This window comes from Diabrotica virgifera, chromosome 9, assembly GCF_917563875.1.
Source record: "Diabrotica virgifera virgifera chromosome 9, PGI_DIABVI_V3a".
NCBI lineage: Eukaryota > Metazoa > Arthropoda > Insecta > Coleoptera > Chrysomelidae > Diabrotica > Diabrotica virgifera.
The window spans coordinates 203,531,544-203,549,375 of record NC_065451.1 but is presented as its reverse complement, the minus strand read 5'-3'; the positions used below and the strand labels follow the sequence as shown (position 1 = coordinate 203,549,375).

General features: G+C 31.0%; 1 protein-coding gene across 3 annotated transcripts in view; it reads left to right on the top strand.

Moving 5' to 3' along the window:
* The window catches only part of LOC114330489 (UDP-glycosyltransferase UGT5), a 138,567-nt gene that overhangs the window by 18,444 nt on the left and 102,291 nt on the right, over positions 1-17,832 (top strand). Inside the window, exon 1 of one of the 3 annotated variants that reach the window (XM_050662345.1) lies at positions 7,854-8,333. The exons of the other annotated variants lie outside the window; for them this stretch is intronic. Coding sequence (XP_050518302.1) covers positions 7,862-8,333 — 472 coding nt within the window. The 5' untranslated portion in view covers positions 7,854-7,861. Of the gene's footprint in view, positions 1-7,853; positions 8,334-17,832 lie in introns of those variants that run through there. 3 annotated transcript variants of the gene reach the window in all.

Sequence of the window (17,832 nt, the reverse complement as noted above, 5' to 3'; positions counted from 1 at the left end):
GAAATTTTAAGGTAAATAATTATATTTAGGCAATTAATATTTAAAACCTACAAAGCTAACGTCATTCACACAGTAAAGAAATGTCTGTGTTTAGATTTCCGTCAAAGTGAATAAAATAACAAAAATAAAATATGTTATTGGAGTTTTTTATAAATTGTTTATTTATTTAATAATCAATAATAATAAAAGAATTTATTAAGCTACTTCAAATGTAGCTGTAATTCTGAACAAAAAATTTTGAAGCAAAACTTACATTTGACATTCTATATATTTGATAACGTCAAATTTTATAATAAAACCCGTAATCGGAACAGTAGTCAATTTCTGTCAGTTGTTGTTGCGTGAAATAGATTTCCGACTTATTTCGTATGCTTTAAGTGATGACGCACGGGTAAAGACTCGCGGACTCAACTGTACTAGTTATCGATCGGCCGCATGGTACCTATTGGAACCACCAAACAAAGTATCAAAATTCACTTAGTTATCTTCGCAGTTCATAAAGTCTCAATACGGTAATATATAAATACTACATCTATTTATCACCAAATTAACATAATACATACAGGGTGAGTCACCACTAACGCGACGGAAGATTACAGCGAAATGGTAAAATATTTGAAAAAAATTTAAATTGAATAGTTTGTAAGTTGATAAAAGCTACATTTTAAAATTATTTTGACATACACAGGGTGTCCCAATAAATGGCGGCGTATCAAAGTTATATTTTTTCTTATGGAACACCCTGTATTTTATTGAATTTTGTAATTGTCCGCAAAAAATAAGGTATAGTTTTATAAGGCTTCCCTATACCTATGTACAGAGTGTTCTGAGTTATGGTGACTTTTCTTAAAATGTAAAGTTTTAAACGAAGGCTTATTCTCAAGTTATTTACGAAATTATAAAAACATTACTTTTACATCTAAATAGTTGGATATTGGTTGAATGTATTTCATGATAATTATTACACATTTGTCTACAGGGTGTTCAAAATTTGCAGTTTCATTAGTGGAGTATTCAATGTGTCATATGATGCTTATTTTAAATAGAATACCATGTATATTAATAAATAATTATACTAAACAAATTTACCTCTTTCGAATGGTATATGGATGTCCTATACCTAAGTGTCATAGTTGTTGCGTAATTTACAATTATTTAAACTCTTAATCTGTAAATCGATTTTAAAACAAAAGATGAAGTTAATTAATGTCATTGTAGGACATTGTCATTTTATGACAATACGGTCTGGTAACTATCTTATAATTAATGCATTTCATGTTTGATTATTACACATTTATTTACAGGGTGTTCAAAATTTACAGTTTCATTACTGGATTATTCAATGTAGCATAATAGTGATGGTTATTTTATTAGAACACCATGTATATTAGTCAAGGATTATACTAAACACAGGTTGTTCCTCTTTCGAATGGTATATGGTATATATGTTCTATAACTAGGAGTCATAGTTTTTGCGTAATTTACAATTTTCTTAAACGGTACATCGATATTAAAAATATTTTTCTACAACCGTGTTAAAAATGCAATTTTTAGCACTCTATACGAGCGTTAAAAATGCTACTTTAAGGCACTAGTGCTTTAAAATATTTTTAAGGCACTGCAGTTCGTATTGACCGTATAAGCAATTTTGATGTAATGTCAAAAAAATATAAAAATGGAATGTCAGTCAAGTTCAAGTTAAAGTTTTTGTAAATATTGTCCTGTAATTACGTTTGTAGAAAAAATATTGTATGATATGCGTGTTAAAAAGTACATTTTTAAAGCACTCATGTGAATTGCAGAACTCGCTGTCGCTCATTCTGAAAACTTTCACATGCGTGCCTTAAACGTGTACTTTTAACACTTATATCATAATAGTTATTTATGATATGAGTGTTAAAAGAACACGTTTAAGGCACGCATGCGAAAGTTTCTCGCTATCGCTCATTCTCCAATTCACATGAGTGCCTTAAAAATGTACTTTTTAACACGCATATCATACAATATTTTTTATACAAACGTAATTACAGGACAATATCTACAAAAACTTTTACTTGAACTTGACTGACATTCCATTTTTATATTTTTTTGACATTACATCAAAATTGCCTACACGGTCAATACGAACTGCAGTGCCTTAAATTTTTTTTAAAGCACTAGTGCCTTAAACTAGCATTTTTAACGCTGGTATGTAGTACGCACGGTTGTAGAAAAATATCTATTATAGTCACTCTCGATTTTTAAACCCCATCATCTTGGCATAGTTGTTATAGAGTGTAGTTGTAAATATATTTTTATTTGCTAATAAATTTTTTCGTTATTAAGTAATAATATTAAGAAAATAACTAAATACAAAATGAACCACGGCTTACTATAAGTCAAAAATTATCAGTTATGTAATACATGTTAAAAATGTTTATACAACAAGCGATTTTAAATTATTTGTTTACATTATTTAACACAGCTGGTGTTATAGACGCAAAAGCGTTCGAAATTCTTAATTTCAGAAAAATATCATCTGAAGTAGTAGGGTAGGAAGTGTAGCATGTACAATATTTTTAATATAACCCCATTTAAAAAAATTCATCTTGGTCAATCCTGGTGACCTAGGTGGACAAATATATGGACCGAATCCATCTATCCACGTATTTCTAAATTTTATGTTGAGGTTGTTCTTAACATCACGTCAAACATAAGCAGGAGCTCCGTCCAATTGGAGCCACATGTTTGTTCACACGCCAAGTGGAAGGTTTTAAGAAGGATCCAAAAAACTTATTTTAATTAAGAAATTTAATAAAGCTGCTCTATTCAGATTTTCGTCAAAAAAATATGGATCGATAACGTACTCGCTCAGAATACTGCCCCAAACATTAACACTTCATCGGTGTTGGTGATCAACAGTAAAATGTTTGTTTACTGTATCATAATAAAATGAAAGCTATGTCTACTAACTAGACGATTATTATGAAAAGTAGGTAGATTCGTCTGCACACAATACATTAAAAAAAATCAGGATCTTCTCCAAATTCTTAAGTCTATAAACGAAAAGTTAAACGTTCCTATTCTGTCTAATGCTGGTGTAGTTGAGTTTTATACGGATGATAGCGGTTTTTCTTATGAATTCTACATACACTCGTTTGACTGATTTCCAATTGACTCGAAATTTTTCACATACTAGTATTTGGGTTTTCCGTAACAGAAAGCAGGACATCAAGTTCGTTGACGTCATTAAAAATAAATGGTTTATTTTTATTTAACTTTTCGTACCTATGCAACATTACCAGTAGCACGGAATCTATCGAGAAATGTCTCAAAAACGTCCTTTTTTGGGTGTCTTCTATCAGGATACCTTTAAGCGTAAACTTCAGAAGCTAAGAGAAAATTTTGAAACTATTCCCCAATGAAAAGTAGCATGTATACTCTTTCATAGATATCGTGATTATTCATTTTTAGGAACAATTAAATTTGAATATAATTGGCTCTGCCAAAGCCATTTTTAAGTAAAAAAAATTGAATATCATACACCGATGTTTATAGTTTTGATAATTACCAGACCGTACTGTCATAAACTGACAATGTCATACAATGACATTAATTAACTACATCTTTTGTTTTAAAATCGATTTACACATTAAGAATTTAAATAATTGTAAATTACGCAAAAACTATGACACCTAGGTATAGGACATCCATATAACATTCGAAAGAGGTAAATTTGTTTAGTATAATTATTTATTAATATACATGGTATTCTATTTAAAATAAGCATCATATGACACATTGAATACTCCACTAATGAAACTGCAAATTTTGAACACCCTGTAGACAAATGTGTAATAATTAATCATGAAATACATTCAACCAATATCCAACTATTTAGATGTAAAAGTAATGTTTTTATAATTTCGTAAATAACTTGAGAATAAGCCTTCGTTTAAAACTTTACATTTTAAGAAAAGTCACCATAACTCAGAACACTCTGTACATAGATATAGGGAAGCCTTATGAAATTATACCTTATTTTTTTGCGGACAATTACAAAATTCAATAAAATACAGGGTGTTCCATAAGAAAAAATATAACTTTGATACGCCGCCATTTATTGGGACATCCTGTGTATTTCAAAATAATTTTAAAATGTAGCTTTTATCAACTTACAAACTATTCAATTTCAATTTTTTTCAAATATTTTACCATTTCGCTGTAATCTTCCGTCGCGTTAGTGGTGACTCACTCTGTATGTATTATGTTAATTTGGTGATAAATAGATGTAATATTTATATATTACCGTAATGAGACTTTATGAACTGCGAAGATAACTAAGTGAATTTTGATATTTTGTTTGGTGGTTCCAATAGGTACCATGAGGCCCATCGATAACTAGTAGGTACATATATTTTGTTACAGAATTCCAAAATGAAAAGACGCGTTGATTTGAGTAAAATAACAAGTAATGACCCATACGACTTACTAAAAGATATCCCATCGGGGGATCTGACGCTAAAAAAATTGTTTCATTCCATTTTACGCTAAATCATTTTTTCGTTTGTGGACTAGTGGTTCCACATGGTTCCACATTTTATAATAATTACAAAGTTTTAATATGAAAAACCTTTATTTTGTCTATTTTTTGACCTAATATGTCCTAAAAATAAATTATTCACCATCTAATATAAACAAAAAAAGTCCGTCCGCAAAGGGCTATACTGATGAAGTTTAAAACAGAAACAGGTTTGTAGATTGTGCCTTGCCTCTGAATCGAAATGAAACATAAATTATTGTCTTTTAATTCAAGAAGATTAAACTTTTCGTCCACTGTGCGCCCCTCAAAATTTGCCAGGGCAGTCGCCCCGTTTTCCCATCCCTTTATCCGTCCCAGTGGTTGTAGTGTACAAAAAAGCCTATTTGTCAATACCAAAATATTATAATATTCTAATTATTATAATATATTCTAATATTCTAATATATATCGTAATTATCGTAGAGTAATATTCTAATTATCGTAGAGTAATTGTGCGCTACTGCATAAATAGACCAGGACGCATCTTTAAAAATATTAGTACATTTGGACATTTAGAGGCGACTCATATTTTTTTACAGAAATTGCTTGAAAATAACTCATAGAATAATATTTGAGTTATCCTCTCACTCAAAAAAGTCCGGAACATTGTTTAAATAATCAAAATGTCAAAAAATGAAGAAAGAAATCGATTTTTTTCTTTGTTTTTTGATTATAACTTTGAAAGTATTCATTTCTGAGAAAAGTTGTACTGATATAAGAGTTGCGCAATTAAATTTCCTACAATATAGAATTCGTTAAAATTTTTAAAAATTGTCACCCTTGTTGCAAAATAGCAATAATTGCGAAAAAACGATAAAAAACAAGTATTCGAATTTTACGTTTTTCAACCATTTATGTTACATTTAGGACCTTCATATTTTACCAAGAAAAACTTTATGATATAACAAAACAATACTGTGAATTTCATTAAGATCAGTTGAATAAATTTGCAAAATAAATTTTGCAATCCAGCTTTCGCAAAAAAAAATAATTTTTTCAAAATCTTGCAGGACTGAATATAAAGCAAACAGCAAGTTTAATTTTTTTTTACATATAGAAGAATACCATACCTTTCTTTTGCAATTTGCAAAATTAAAATCGGTTAACCACTACGGCGTCAGAAATTAAATTTTTTTTGGTGCTACGCGCAGGACATCGGATAGATTGCTCTGATTGGGCATTCCAATGACCTTTGATAATGATTGACAAATTTTAATTTTTAGTACATTTCGATATAAATAAATAAATTTGTTTATTTCAAAATAAAAGCATATGCTCTGTCCTTTTAAATAACACTTTTTGGCAAAAACTTTCTTTGTTCATATATTTTAAGTTAGAGAATAAATGTTTATTATTTTTCAACATATGCAACTGTTTAAACAATATTTCACAAACAATAATCAAATTAGTTTGATTTTTGTGGAGCTAAATATTAAAATACAACAAAATGTAGTGTAAGAAAATAATATATTAGATAAAGATTGGAAGACATTTTGGTGGAAATGAACTTGTGTGAATCGAACACCGCTGTCCTGCGCGTAGCTCCAAAAATTAATGTTTATTTAAAAAAATTCCTGACGCCTTGGTAATTAACGGATTTTAATTTTAAAAATTGCAACTGAAAGATACGGTATTCTTCTATAAGTAAAAAAATTTGGACTTGCTATCTGCTTTATTTTCAGTCCTGCAACATTTTGAAAAAAATAATTTTTTTTTGAGAAAGCTGAATTTCAAAATTTATTTTGCAAAATCTATTGCACCGATATTAATGAAATTTACAGTATTGTTTTACTATATTATATAATTTTTCTGGGTAAAATATGAAGGTCCCAAGTGTAGCATAAATGGTTGAAAAACGTAAAATGCAAATACTTGTTTTTTTTTATGTTTTTTTCGCCATTATTGCTATTTTGCAACAAGGGTGACAATTCTTAAAACTTGTAACCAATGCTATATTGTAGAAAATTTAATAAGGTAACTTTTATATTAACGTGTACGAATGTGTACGAATACAAAACCACCGGACAGACTTTTTTAACATTTCGCAGGGACTAAAACAGGGAGATGGGCTGGCCCCAACATTGTTTAACCTGGCACTGGAGTATGCGGTTAGGCAAATGCAAACTGGACGAGGAAATCTACTGACCAACCGAACGGTTCAACTGGCCGCTTATGCTGATGATATTAATATTATGAGTAGAACATCAACAGGAGCACAGGAAACATATGCAGAGTTAAAAACACAAACAAAAATGCTAGGTCTGGAAATTAACACAGAAAAAACAAAAATAATGACTCAGACGAGAAGAAATATAGTCCCAGAAAACATTATACATGAAGATGATATTGAAACGGTTGAAAAGTTTACATATCTGGGAGTAGAAATATATGCCGACGGATCAGAAGATGGAGAAATAAGGAAGAGAATAACGCAGGCAAACAGAGCTTATTTTGCCCTCTCCCATATATTTCGGTCAAAAAGTGTCCACCGAAATACAAAGATGAGAATCTATAAAACCTTAATTCGACCAATAACATGCTATGGCAGTGAAGTCTGGGTGCTGAAAGAAACATCCAAAAACAAACTCGACACATTCGAAAGGAAAGTACTTAGGAGAATACTAGGACCTGTGAGGGAAAATGGAATCTTCAGAAGTCGATACAACAACGAGCTTTATCAACTTTATAAGGAAACGCCCCTGTCAGACTTCATTAGATTACAAAGATTGCAATGGGCCGGACATGTGATAAGAATGGGAGAGGATAGGCTACCAAAACGAGCACTGAATGCTAGAATGCAAGGAAAGAGACCGGTTGGGAAGCCACGAAAGCGCTGGGAAGACACAGTAAACAGCGACGCACAAGCCCTTTTAGGAGTCCGTGTATGGAGAAGAGCAGCCACAGACAGGCAAGGGTGGAGGCAAAAAATAAAGGAGGCCAAGGCTCAATTTGGGCTGTAGTGCCGTAGAAGAAGAAGAAGAACTTTTATATTGGTACATTTTTTCTCGAAAGTGAATACTTTGAAAGTTATAATCAAAAAACCAATTTTTCCTTCATTTTTTGACATTTTGATTATTTAAACAATGTTCCGGACATTTTTGAGTGGGAGGATAACCCAATTATTATTATAGGAGTTAATTCCAAAAAATTTCTGCAAAAAAATATGAGTCACCTCTCAACGTCCATCTCAAATCAGATGCGCCTGGACTAAAAATGGTAAATTATGTCAAGGAATATGTATATTTCTAGCAGATATAATAAACCTGCTAGACAATATTTGGAAATATTTAATTTCTAATCATGAGAGCTATCAGTGCGGTATTTATTTTCGGAGTTTTGGTTGCGTTTACCAAGTCCGTGTCGTCAATAAAAATATTGTGCGTTTTCATAGTGCCATCCGTGAGTAACCAAATCGTCTTTCAACCCATTTGGAGAGAGCTTTCTTTAAGAGGACACAATGTGACAGTAATCACGCCGAATCCTCTCAGAGATTCGGCCCTTACCAATCTTACGGAGATTGATTTGTCTTCAGCCTATGATATATATAAAAACATAGACCCTGAGCAACTATCACACAAGAACTTTTTGATTAGTAACGTAAATTTTATGTTTGAGCTTACACTGACGCTTTCGGATCACGCCATCAACAATAAAAAAGTGCAAAGATTGATTAATGATAACGCTACTAATTTTGATTTGGTTATTACGCAGACTGGATACTTCTTCGATGTGTGGAAGATATTTGCGCTAAAATATCAAGTACCCATTATTGGTAATGTTCCATTTTTTATAAATTCATTTGTATTTTTAAATTAAAATGAGAGACATCTTATATTCCAATTCGTTCAGAGAGGACCAGCATTCTCTTATGCTGGGGCCACACTAACGTCTAATGCCGTTAATTAACGCATTATTTGATATTAAAGAGAGGTGTACCCACGACTTATATACAGGGTGAGTTTTTAGTGCGGGATCGGTCGATAATTCCATTACGGTATAGAATATCGAAAAAAGTTATTTAGAAAAAATGTAGGCAATGATATTCTCCACGCTTGGAAAATATGTCCATTTCTACAGGGTGATCAATAACAGCGTGGTATATCAAATATATAATTTTTTAAATGGGACACCCTATATATTTTTTCATATTTACATTCCCCTCATAATTCTTGTTCATATAATATAGGATTTTGCATTACTATACAGAGTATTTAACAAGTTATGACCATTTTTATTTCGAAATCCCTATGAGATTAACACCCTGTATATAAAGAAGTAATTCATAGACAATAATTTGTTTTATGTAGTAAGATAAGTAATATACTGTAGTTTTTAAATTAAGTCCAATTGAAATCATTGACGAATGTTTGTATACAGGGTGAACTACAAAACCAAATTACGATTTTCTCTATTTTTTTAAATGGATCACCCTATATTTTATTTTTCAAAAATATTGTATTTATTATACTCTTTCATTTTTATATAGCATTCCCTATATCTAAACTTATTACTTTCGGAGATATTTTTAGTTTTCTTCAACTTTCGGGAATACATTCAATTTTTCTAGTAGAAATAAGTTGGTATTGAATGATAATTAAACAAAATTATTTTTATTCAATAAATAACTAACACAAAATATAAACCATAGCAATATGCAATGAATGTATCAATAAATGTGATATTAAGGAATTATCATATTTCCATAATATACAAGAATCATACAATTCCTACAAAAAAAATATAGGTATCTTGTGTATAATAAAATTACAAGATTATTTTTATTTAATAAACAACTCACACAAAACATAAATCAAAACAATATAGAAACTAATTTAATAGTTTTTAGATTATTATATCAACAGCATTTTAAGCCAAGAAGTTTTTAGTAACACATTCCTAATTGCAGATTGTGACCCGCAGTTATTAATAATATAATTTTCATATTAAATTTCATTAGTATGCATCAAGAAATCCCTACTTTGTTAACACTCAAACTAGGTGATCTATAAATGTTTAAGGTGATATTGTTACAGATTATATGATTGGTCCACATTTTTTGACGGTTGAGGTTTTTATACGACGGTGCTCCAGTTCTTCCAAAATTTATTTTTTTCAAGTGGGGCTATATAAAAAACCTTGTATACGAGAAGCATCCAACAACGCTTGATGATATGAAAAATAGAATAAAAGAAGCTTTTAATAATATTGACTTACAAAAATGTTAGAAATGTGGCTCGGTCATTTGAATATCGGTTACAAAATTGCATAGTCGTTGAAAGTGGTCATTTTCAACATTTATTTTAGACTTGTATCCTTAACATCACATTAATTGGTACATTCATTAAATTTTGTTATGGTTTATTATTTTTTTGTTAGTTATTTATTGAATGAAAATATTTGTTATATTATTACGTAATACTTATTTGTTATGTAAGTTATTTATATTTATAAGATTTGAATGTATTCCCGGCAAATGAAGAAAACTAAAAATATCTCAGAGACTAATAAGTTTAGGTATAGGAGGTGCTATATAAAAATGAAAGAGTATCGTAAATACAATAAAAAAAAATAAAATATAGGGTGATCTATTTAAAAAAAAAATTGAGAAAATCGTAATTTTGTTTTGTAGTTTAAAAGTGCTCATAAAAATGAATGTTCTACTAAAAAATTCTTGGCTTAGAATGCTGTTGATATACCAATCTAAAAACTGTTACATCAGTTGTATATTGTTTTGATTTATGTTTCATGTAAGTTATTTATTGAATAAAAATAATCTTGTTATATTATTATATACAATACAAAGTTTTTTTTGTAGGAATTTTACGATTCTTGTCTATTAGGGAAATATGATAATTTCTTAATATCACATTTATTGGTATATTCACTGCATATTGCTATGGTTTATATTTTGTGTTAGTTATTTATCTAATAAAAATAATTTTGTTTAATTATCACTCAATACTAACTTATTTCTACTAGAAAAATTGATCGTAGTCCCGAAATTTGAAGAAAACTAAAAATATCTCGGAAAGTAATCAGTTTAGATATAGGGAATGCTATATAAAAATGAAAGAGTATATTAAATACAATAATGTTGAAAAATAAAATATAGGGTGATCCATTTAAAAAAATAGAAAAAATCGTAATTTGGTTTTGTAGTTCACCCTGTATACAAATATTCGTCAATGATGTGAATTGGACTTAATTTAAAAACTACAGTATATTGTTTATCTTATTACATAAAACAAATTATTGTCTACAAATTACTTCTTTATATACAGCGTGTTAATCTCATAGTGATTTCGAAATAAAAATGGTCATAACTTGTTAAATACTCTGTATAGTAATGCAAAACCATATATTATATGAACAAGAATTATGAGGGGAATATAAATATGAAAAAATATATAGGGTGTCCCATTTAAAAAATTATATGTTTGATATACCACGCAGTTACTGATCACCCTGTAGAAATGGACATATTTTCCAAGCGTGGAGAATATCATTGCCTACATTTTTTTTAAATAACTTTTCTCGATATTTTATACTATAATGGAGTTATCGACCGATCCCGCACTAAAAACTCACCCTGTATATACAGGGTGCTTCATTAATAATTGTCCATATAGTACCTAACTGGAGAAACATTAGCACAAAATACGAAGATTTAACCTAAAACACTTAAATAAAATATGGTTCCTTACTGAGTTACAGGGTGTTTTATCTAAAAATTTAAAAACTATTTTTGCTCAGCATTTTAAAACTATTCGACGTATCCTTTTCATACTTGGCAAAAAGTGCGACTACTATACACCCTACTAAATTATGATAAACAAACGTTTCTAGCTACTACCAGAGGCGTACGAGAGGGAATAGTGAATGGTTGACGCATCTCAAATTCTACGCCACTTGTGGAATTACTATTTTAGTGCCATTTTTGGATTCTCCAATACTTTCTACGTAAATAATATACTCCTCATTAGTAACGATAAAGTCATTAGTTTTCGAGATATTTGAAGTTAAATATGAAACGGCACAGTTATTTTGATTAATTTATGATATGATTCATATGATTAAAATTTAAAAATTATTTGTACCCAGTACTTTAAAACTATTTCGCGTATCCTTATCATACTTGGCAGAAAGTGTAGGTACTGTACACCCTACTAAATTAAGATAAATAAACGTTTCTAGCTACTACCAGAGGCGTACGACAGGGGATAGTGTCTGGTTGGCCCTTCCCAAATTCTCCGCCACTGACGAAATTGCTATTTTAGAGTAATTTTTTGATTTTCCAATACTTTTTATGTAAATAATATACTCTTCATTAGTAACGATAAAATGATTAGTTTTCGAGATATTTCAAATGAAAAGCGAAGCGATACAATACATTAATCAAAATAACCGTGTCGTTTCATTTTTAACTTCAAAGATCTCGAAAACTAATGACTTTATCGTTACGAATGAAGAGTATGTTATTTTCATAGAAAGTATTGGAGAACCCAAAAATTAAACTAAAATTCTAACAATTCCGTCAGTGGCGTAGAATTTGGAAAGGGTCAATCATTCACTTTTCCCCGTCGTACGCCTCTGGTAATACCCAGAAACGTTTGTTTAACATAATTTAGTAGTTTGTACAGTACATATACTTCCTGCCAAGTATGAAAAGGATACGTTGAATAGTTTAAAAATGCTGAGCAAAAATAATTTTTAAATTTTTAGATAAAACACCCTGTAACTCAGTAAGTCACCCATTTTATTTAAGTGTTTTAGGTTAAATCTTCGTATTTTGTGCTAAGGTTTCTCCAGTTACTATATGGACAATTATTAATGAAACACCCTGTGTAGATAGAAAAGTAAGCCCAAGGTTTTGGTTTTATTGTATTCCTATGAGAATTCGAGAATCTGAGCAAGTTTGGAGCGCTGTAAAATCTAGATAAATAAATAAAATTAAACAATTTTATAGTGGAAATTGTTCGTTGAAAAATTCTCTATAAAATCGCTATGATTTAATTTTATTATAAAATGAACGAAAAAAAAGTTATAACCTCCAAAAGGAAACTTCTTACTAAATTTTCTCATATTTTTATTTATAACTTTTTTGTTGGTCACTTGACGATAAAAAGTAATAGACGTAAAATTGTAGAAAATTTAATTTGCTACATTTTATGTGTAATTAAATTTTCTGTATGGTTGCTAAAAAACCTAATATTATCTATTATCTATAAAACTCAAAATAATTTTCACAATTTTTAACACGACTGCACTTACTGTGGTACTTATAGCACAGAGAAATAATTTCTTCTTTGACGATTTAGACTTGGAGATCCCTATGTATATTATCGTTGGAAATGTACCAAGGAGCTTGGCACAGTTGCCTTAGAACTTTTGATTGACAGCGCTGTATCTTGAGTAAATTTGTTTCACTGGCAGTTCCCCAGATTTGGATGTCATACGTCCAGATGGGTTTCAGTACACATTTGTAGATAAGCAGTTTATTGTCTAGACTTAGACGTGATTTTTGATTCATGAACCAGTACATCTTTCTATATACGAGTCCCAGTTGCAGTCGTTTGTTCCAAATATGCTTTTGCCATGTTAGGCGGCTGTCTAGGTAAATCCCCAAGTATTTGACGTCACTTCTTATTGGCAGTGGTGTGTTGTTAAAGGTTACAGCTGGATTGATCCCCTTCCTTAGTGTAAACGTAATGTGTGTTGACTTGGAGACTTGGAGCTAATAACTTTGACTCTCCACAGTGTAAACCATATTTCAAGTCTATTTAAGTGACTTTGTAGTATCTAGGTTATCAGTTGATGCAATTTTTTTAAAACAAATATCACTGTCTAAGTTCGCAAAAAAATTGGAGTCAATAGGCACCTCATACCTCACAATAAATAAATACACTATAAAAATTCGACCTCGCCAGTTACGAATTAACAGCACTAATTGTACTGAATCCATCCCTGTTGAGACCACGTGGCATGGCGCTGTGTGTATCAGTGAATTGCGTCCGACAAGTTTTTTAGTACCGACTGCTGTGCCAACTAGGATAAATTATAATAATAAAAATAATAGCAGGCAGATATTCAGTCCGGTACGGAAGAACAATGACGTAACTGCAAATTTTGTCAATTCCTGTTTACTGCGCAATTAACTTCTAAAATACTTGTAATGATGATACAAAAAGACCGAACTGTAAAAATGTGCTGAGCCACATAGGGTAGTTGCGTCGTTACTGAAATACGCGCTATGTTAGACCTTGTTTCCGAAGCATAATGACGCAACTGTAAATAGGGTTGAAAATGGGGCGATTAAATTAATATAATGAAATTCGAACCAATATCGATGAAAATAAAAGCCACCGTTGTCAAAAATCAAACGCCATATTAGCCAGGGAGGTAGTGTCAAATTTGACCGGAGCATTTTAGCATGGCTGGTTTCTTTTTATTTAGGTAGGTGTTCCAAAGCTTATTAACAAATAATGTGTCAGCTGGCGCAAAACCGGGGATTTTAATCAAGAAAAGGTAAAACATGAAAGTTGATGAACCAACGCTACCTAAATGTCAAATATTTATATACGTTTGTCAGAACATTAAAATGGACTTGCTTACTTAGCACCTACCTTTCACTCAGGAGATCGGGGTTCAAATCCTGGCGCGGAAAATTCTTTTTGTTTTTTAAATTGACATTTTATTTTGAAAAATATTTATTTTTATAATACCACGTTTTTATTATTTATACGAGACAATATAAAAAAATCTGTACCTATGTCTTTTATAGAATTATGCATAGAACTTATGAAATAGCATATATACATTTGATCATAAATATTATGATTGACCTTAATAAGCAAAATTGTTGTACATGAACCCCTGAAGCTTCCTGAGTTAGTACGACCAATCTAAGTGAAAGAAGGGGTTGGTCTCCCCACCCCCCTCCCGACATTTTTTTATCTTTTTAGACAAACTGTTTTTTGCATAATTTTATGTGATGTCAAACCAAAAGATACATACAACCCTAATTTTTCACTTTTCTATCACCAACCCCCATTTTTTTAATAGCAATTATTTCCCTGTTCTCTATAACATATAAAAAAGAATTTTTGTCTGTAGGTATGTCCCTTATAGAATCGTAAACTATGCATTTAATCATATGATGACCTCAAGCAAAGTTTTTGTACTTACATGAACCCAGGAAGGAGTTAATACTTAATAATGTATACTTAATATACTTAATAATTAATAGAGTTAAAAAAGTTAATACTTTTTTACTATTAACTAGCTGACCCGGCAAACTTCGTACCGCCTTAAAACTAAATAATGTTTGAATGTTTAATACCTAAAATTACCAGAAAGCCAAAAAATACTAAAAAATATTGCGTACCTATACTTTTTTCTACCAAATGCATAGTTTACGATTCTATAAGGGACATAGGTACAGACAAACATTCATTTTTATTTACTATAGAGAATAGGGAAATATTTAGATTGCTATTAAAACATGGGGGTTGGTGATAGAAAAGTGAAAATTTAGGGTTGTATCTTTCGGTTCCACAACATATAAAATTAAGAAAAAACAGTTTGTCCAAAAAATAACAAATAATATCTCCCTTTTCACTTAGATTGTTGGTCTTACCAACTCAGGAACCTTCAGGGGTTCATGTACAACAAATTTGCTTATCAAGATCAATCATAATATTATGACCAAAAATGTCTAGTTTGCGATTCTATAAAAGACATACAGATTTTTTTATATTGTCTCGTATAAATAATAAAAACGTGGTATTATAAAAATAAATATTTTTCAAAATAAAATGTCAATTTAAAAAACAAAAAGAATTTTCCGCGCCAGGATTTGAACCCCGATCTTCTGAGTGAAACGTAGGAGCCAAGTAAGCAAGTCCATTAAATTTTCTGAGTAACGTATATAAATATTTGATATTTAAGCTGTAGCGTTGGTCCATCAACTTTCATGTTTCACCTTTTCTTGACTAAAATCCCCGGTTTTGGGCCAGCTGACACATCATTTGTTAATAAGCTTTGAAACACCTACCTAAATAAAAAGAAACCAACCATGCTAAAATGCTCCGGTTAAATTTGACACTACCTCCCTAGCTATATCGATGCTTCTGGAGGATTACTCTGCATTTAATCCCTATTTTTAATACATATTTAAAAATCGTTTTTTGCCCTTCTGACGAATTTTGCATTTTTTTGTTGTGTCATTCTTCTTCTGCACCGGCGAATTTGTCCTCAAACAACTTCTTTGGCCATTTCTATATAAATAATAGAATAACACGCGTTTTGTAACACAGATATGTGTCCGGTATATCTGATAGGTATGTCGCATTCTGACGTGCCGTGTTGACAAGTGTTATTAGCTTAATTGTGCGCTACTGAATAGGTAAAATGGTATAATATGCGAATAAATACATACAATATATTTATGTTTTTGCATGTCTGATAAACTACAATAGTTCAAAATATTTAATTTCTAACAATGCGAGCTATCTGTGCGGTATATTTTTTCGGAGTTTTACTTGCCGTTAGCAAGTTTGTCGTGTCGATAAAAATATTGTGCGTTTTCCTAGCGCCCTCCGTAAGTAACCAAATCATATTTCAACCCATTTGGAGAGAACTTTCTTTAAGAGGACACAATGTGACAGTAATCACGTCAAATCCTCTCAGAGATACAGCCCTTACCAATCTTACGGAGATTGATTTATCTTCAGCTTATAATATTTACAGGAAAATAACATTTGGGGCACGGGTAGACAAGCACTTTTTGATTAGTAACGTGAATTATCTGTTTGAGCTTGCATTGATGCTTTTAGACTACGGCATCGAAAATACAGAACTAAAACAACTAATTAATGATAACACTACTAACTTTGATTTAGTTATTACGCAGAGTGGATACTTGTTCGATGTGTGGAAGATATTTGCGCTAAAATATCCAGCACCAATTATTGGTAATGTCCCATATTTTTATTTGTATTTATTATGGTCTTTACTTAACCCAGATAGGGTCGTTACTCTTTTTCAAAATAGTTATTTTCCTAGTGAGGAAAGTGATACTTTCACGCACGAGACTGCGGTTGACCCGAACGACGCGATAGCGGAGTTCGGTAAGCAGTGGAGTGCGGGGAAGACACTTTCCGCATGAGTTAGGAACAATATTTTTTCTAGGGCCGTACGTCTGGAAAAAAGCCACAAAAAATAAACTTATATCAATTTATATTTAGAAGTGAAAATACACAAATTAATTCTTTGACAAGGTTGTCAAAACCAAACATTCAATATAATGGATTACCACGACGACGATTTTCATGACGACGATTCAAAACCATTGTATTTGTCTACTAATCTGACTTTTAAATATTATGTCAAAATAATTTTATTTCATCGAATTATTGCGCTAATTTCATTAAAACATGAATAAAATAAGATAAATTTGATATAAATTAGTAAATAATATCTAAATATTAGTTTATTGCATTTATTATAATATATTATAATGCCATTTATTTTACTTTCTCGTAATTTATTTTACTTTATGTATTTTACTTTCCCGTACGCCGTGCGGGAAAATTTACTTTCACGCAAGCCGTGCGGGAAAGTGCAACTTTCGGAAACGAAATGCGTGTGTGAAAGTGGCTCTTTTAGCACGGCCGTAGAAAACCGTGTTATTTTTAAAATTCCGGTTGTGGCATTATATTTTTCTAGCCCTTAAAACTTTTGGTTAGACCTGTACCCAGTCACATTATTTCTTGAGCTTTTAAATAATTAGTCTTTAGTCTAGTTAGAAAAATGTACAAGACTTATGCCCTGTAGCCACTTTCTTAAAAAAACTGTCCTGTAAGATAAACACACAAATTCAAATAACAACTATGAATGTTAATGTTACCACTCAAATTATAATTAGCCTGGCTAAATTTATAAATAATCGAACACCCCTAAAGTCATTCTGAGTTCTTCGTCAAGTTGGCACAAGACATAACGTAACTAATTCAGTCAGTTCAGTTTTATTAGGGAAAAAACCCACAGGATGTGGTAAGTTTAATTATTTCTTTTTCATTAATTTATCGGAGCGGATAGCTCAGCGGGACGAGCGGTTGGTCGCACATCACTTCGCTGTGATGAATGCGAGTTCAAGCCCCAGCCAGGTCAACGGAAAACAAGGCTAACGCGTCAGTATAAAATTCATAAGAATCTGAAGCTTAGTTACATTTGGTCAGTCATCTTATACGGTGTCGAATCATGGACCTTAA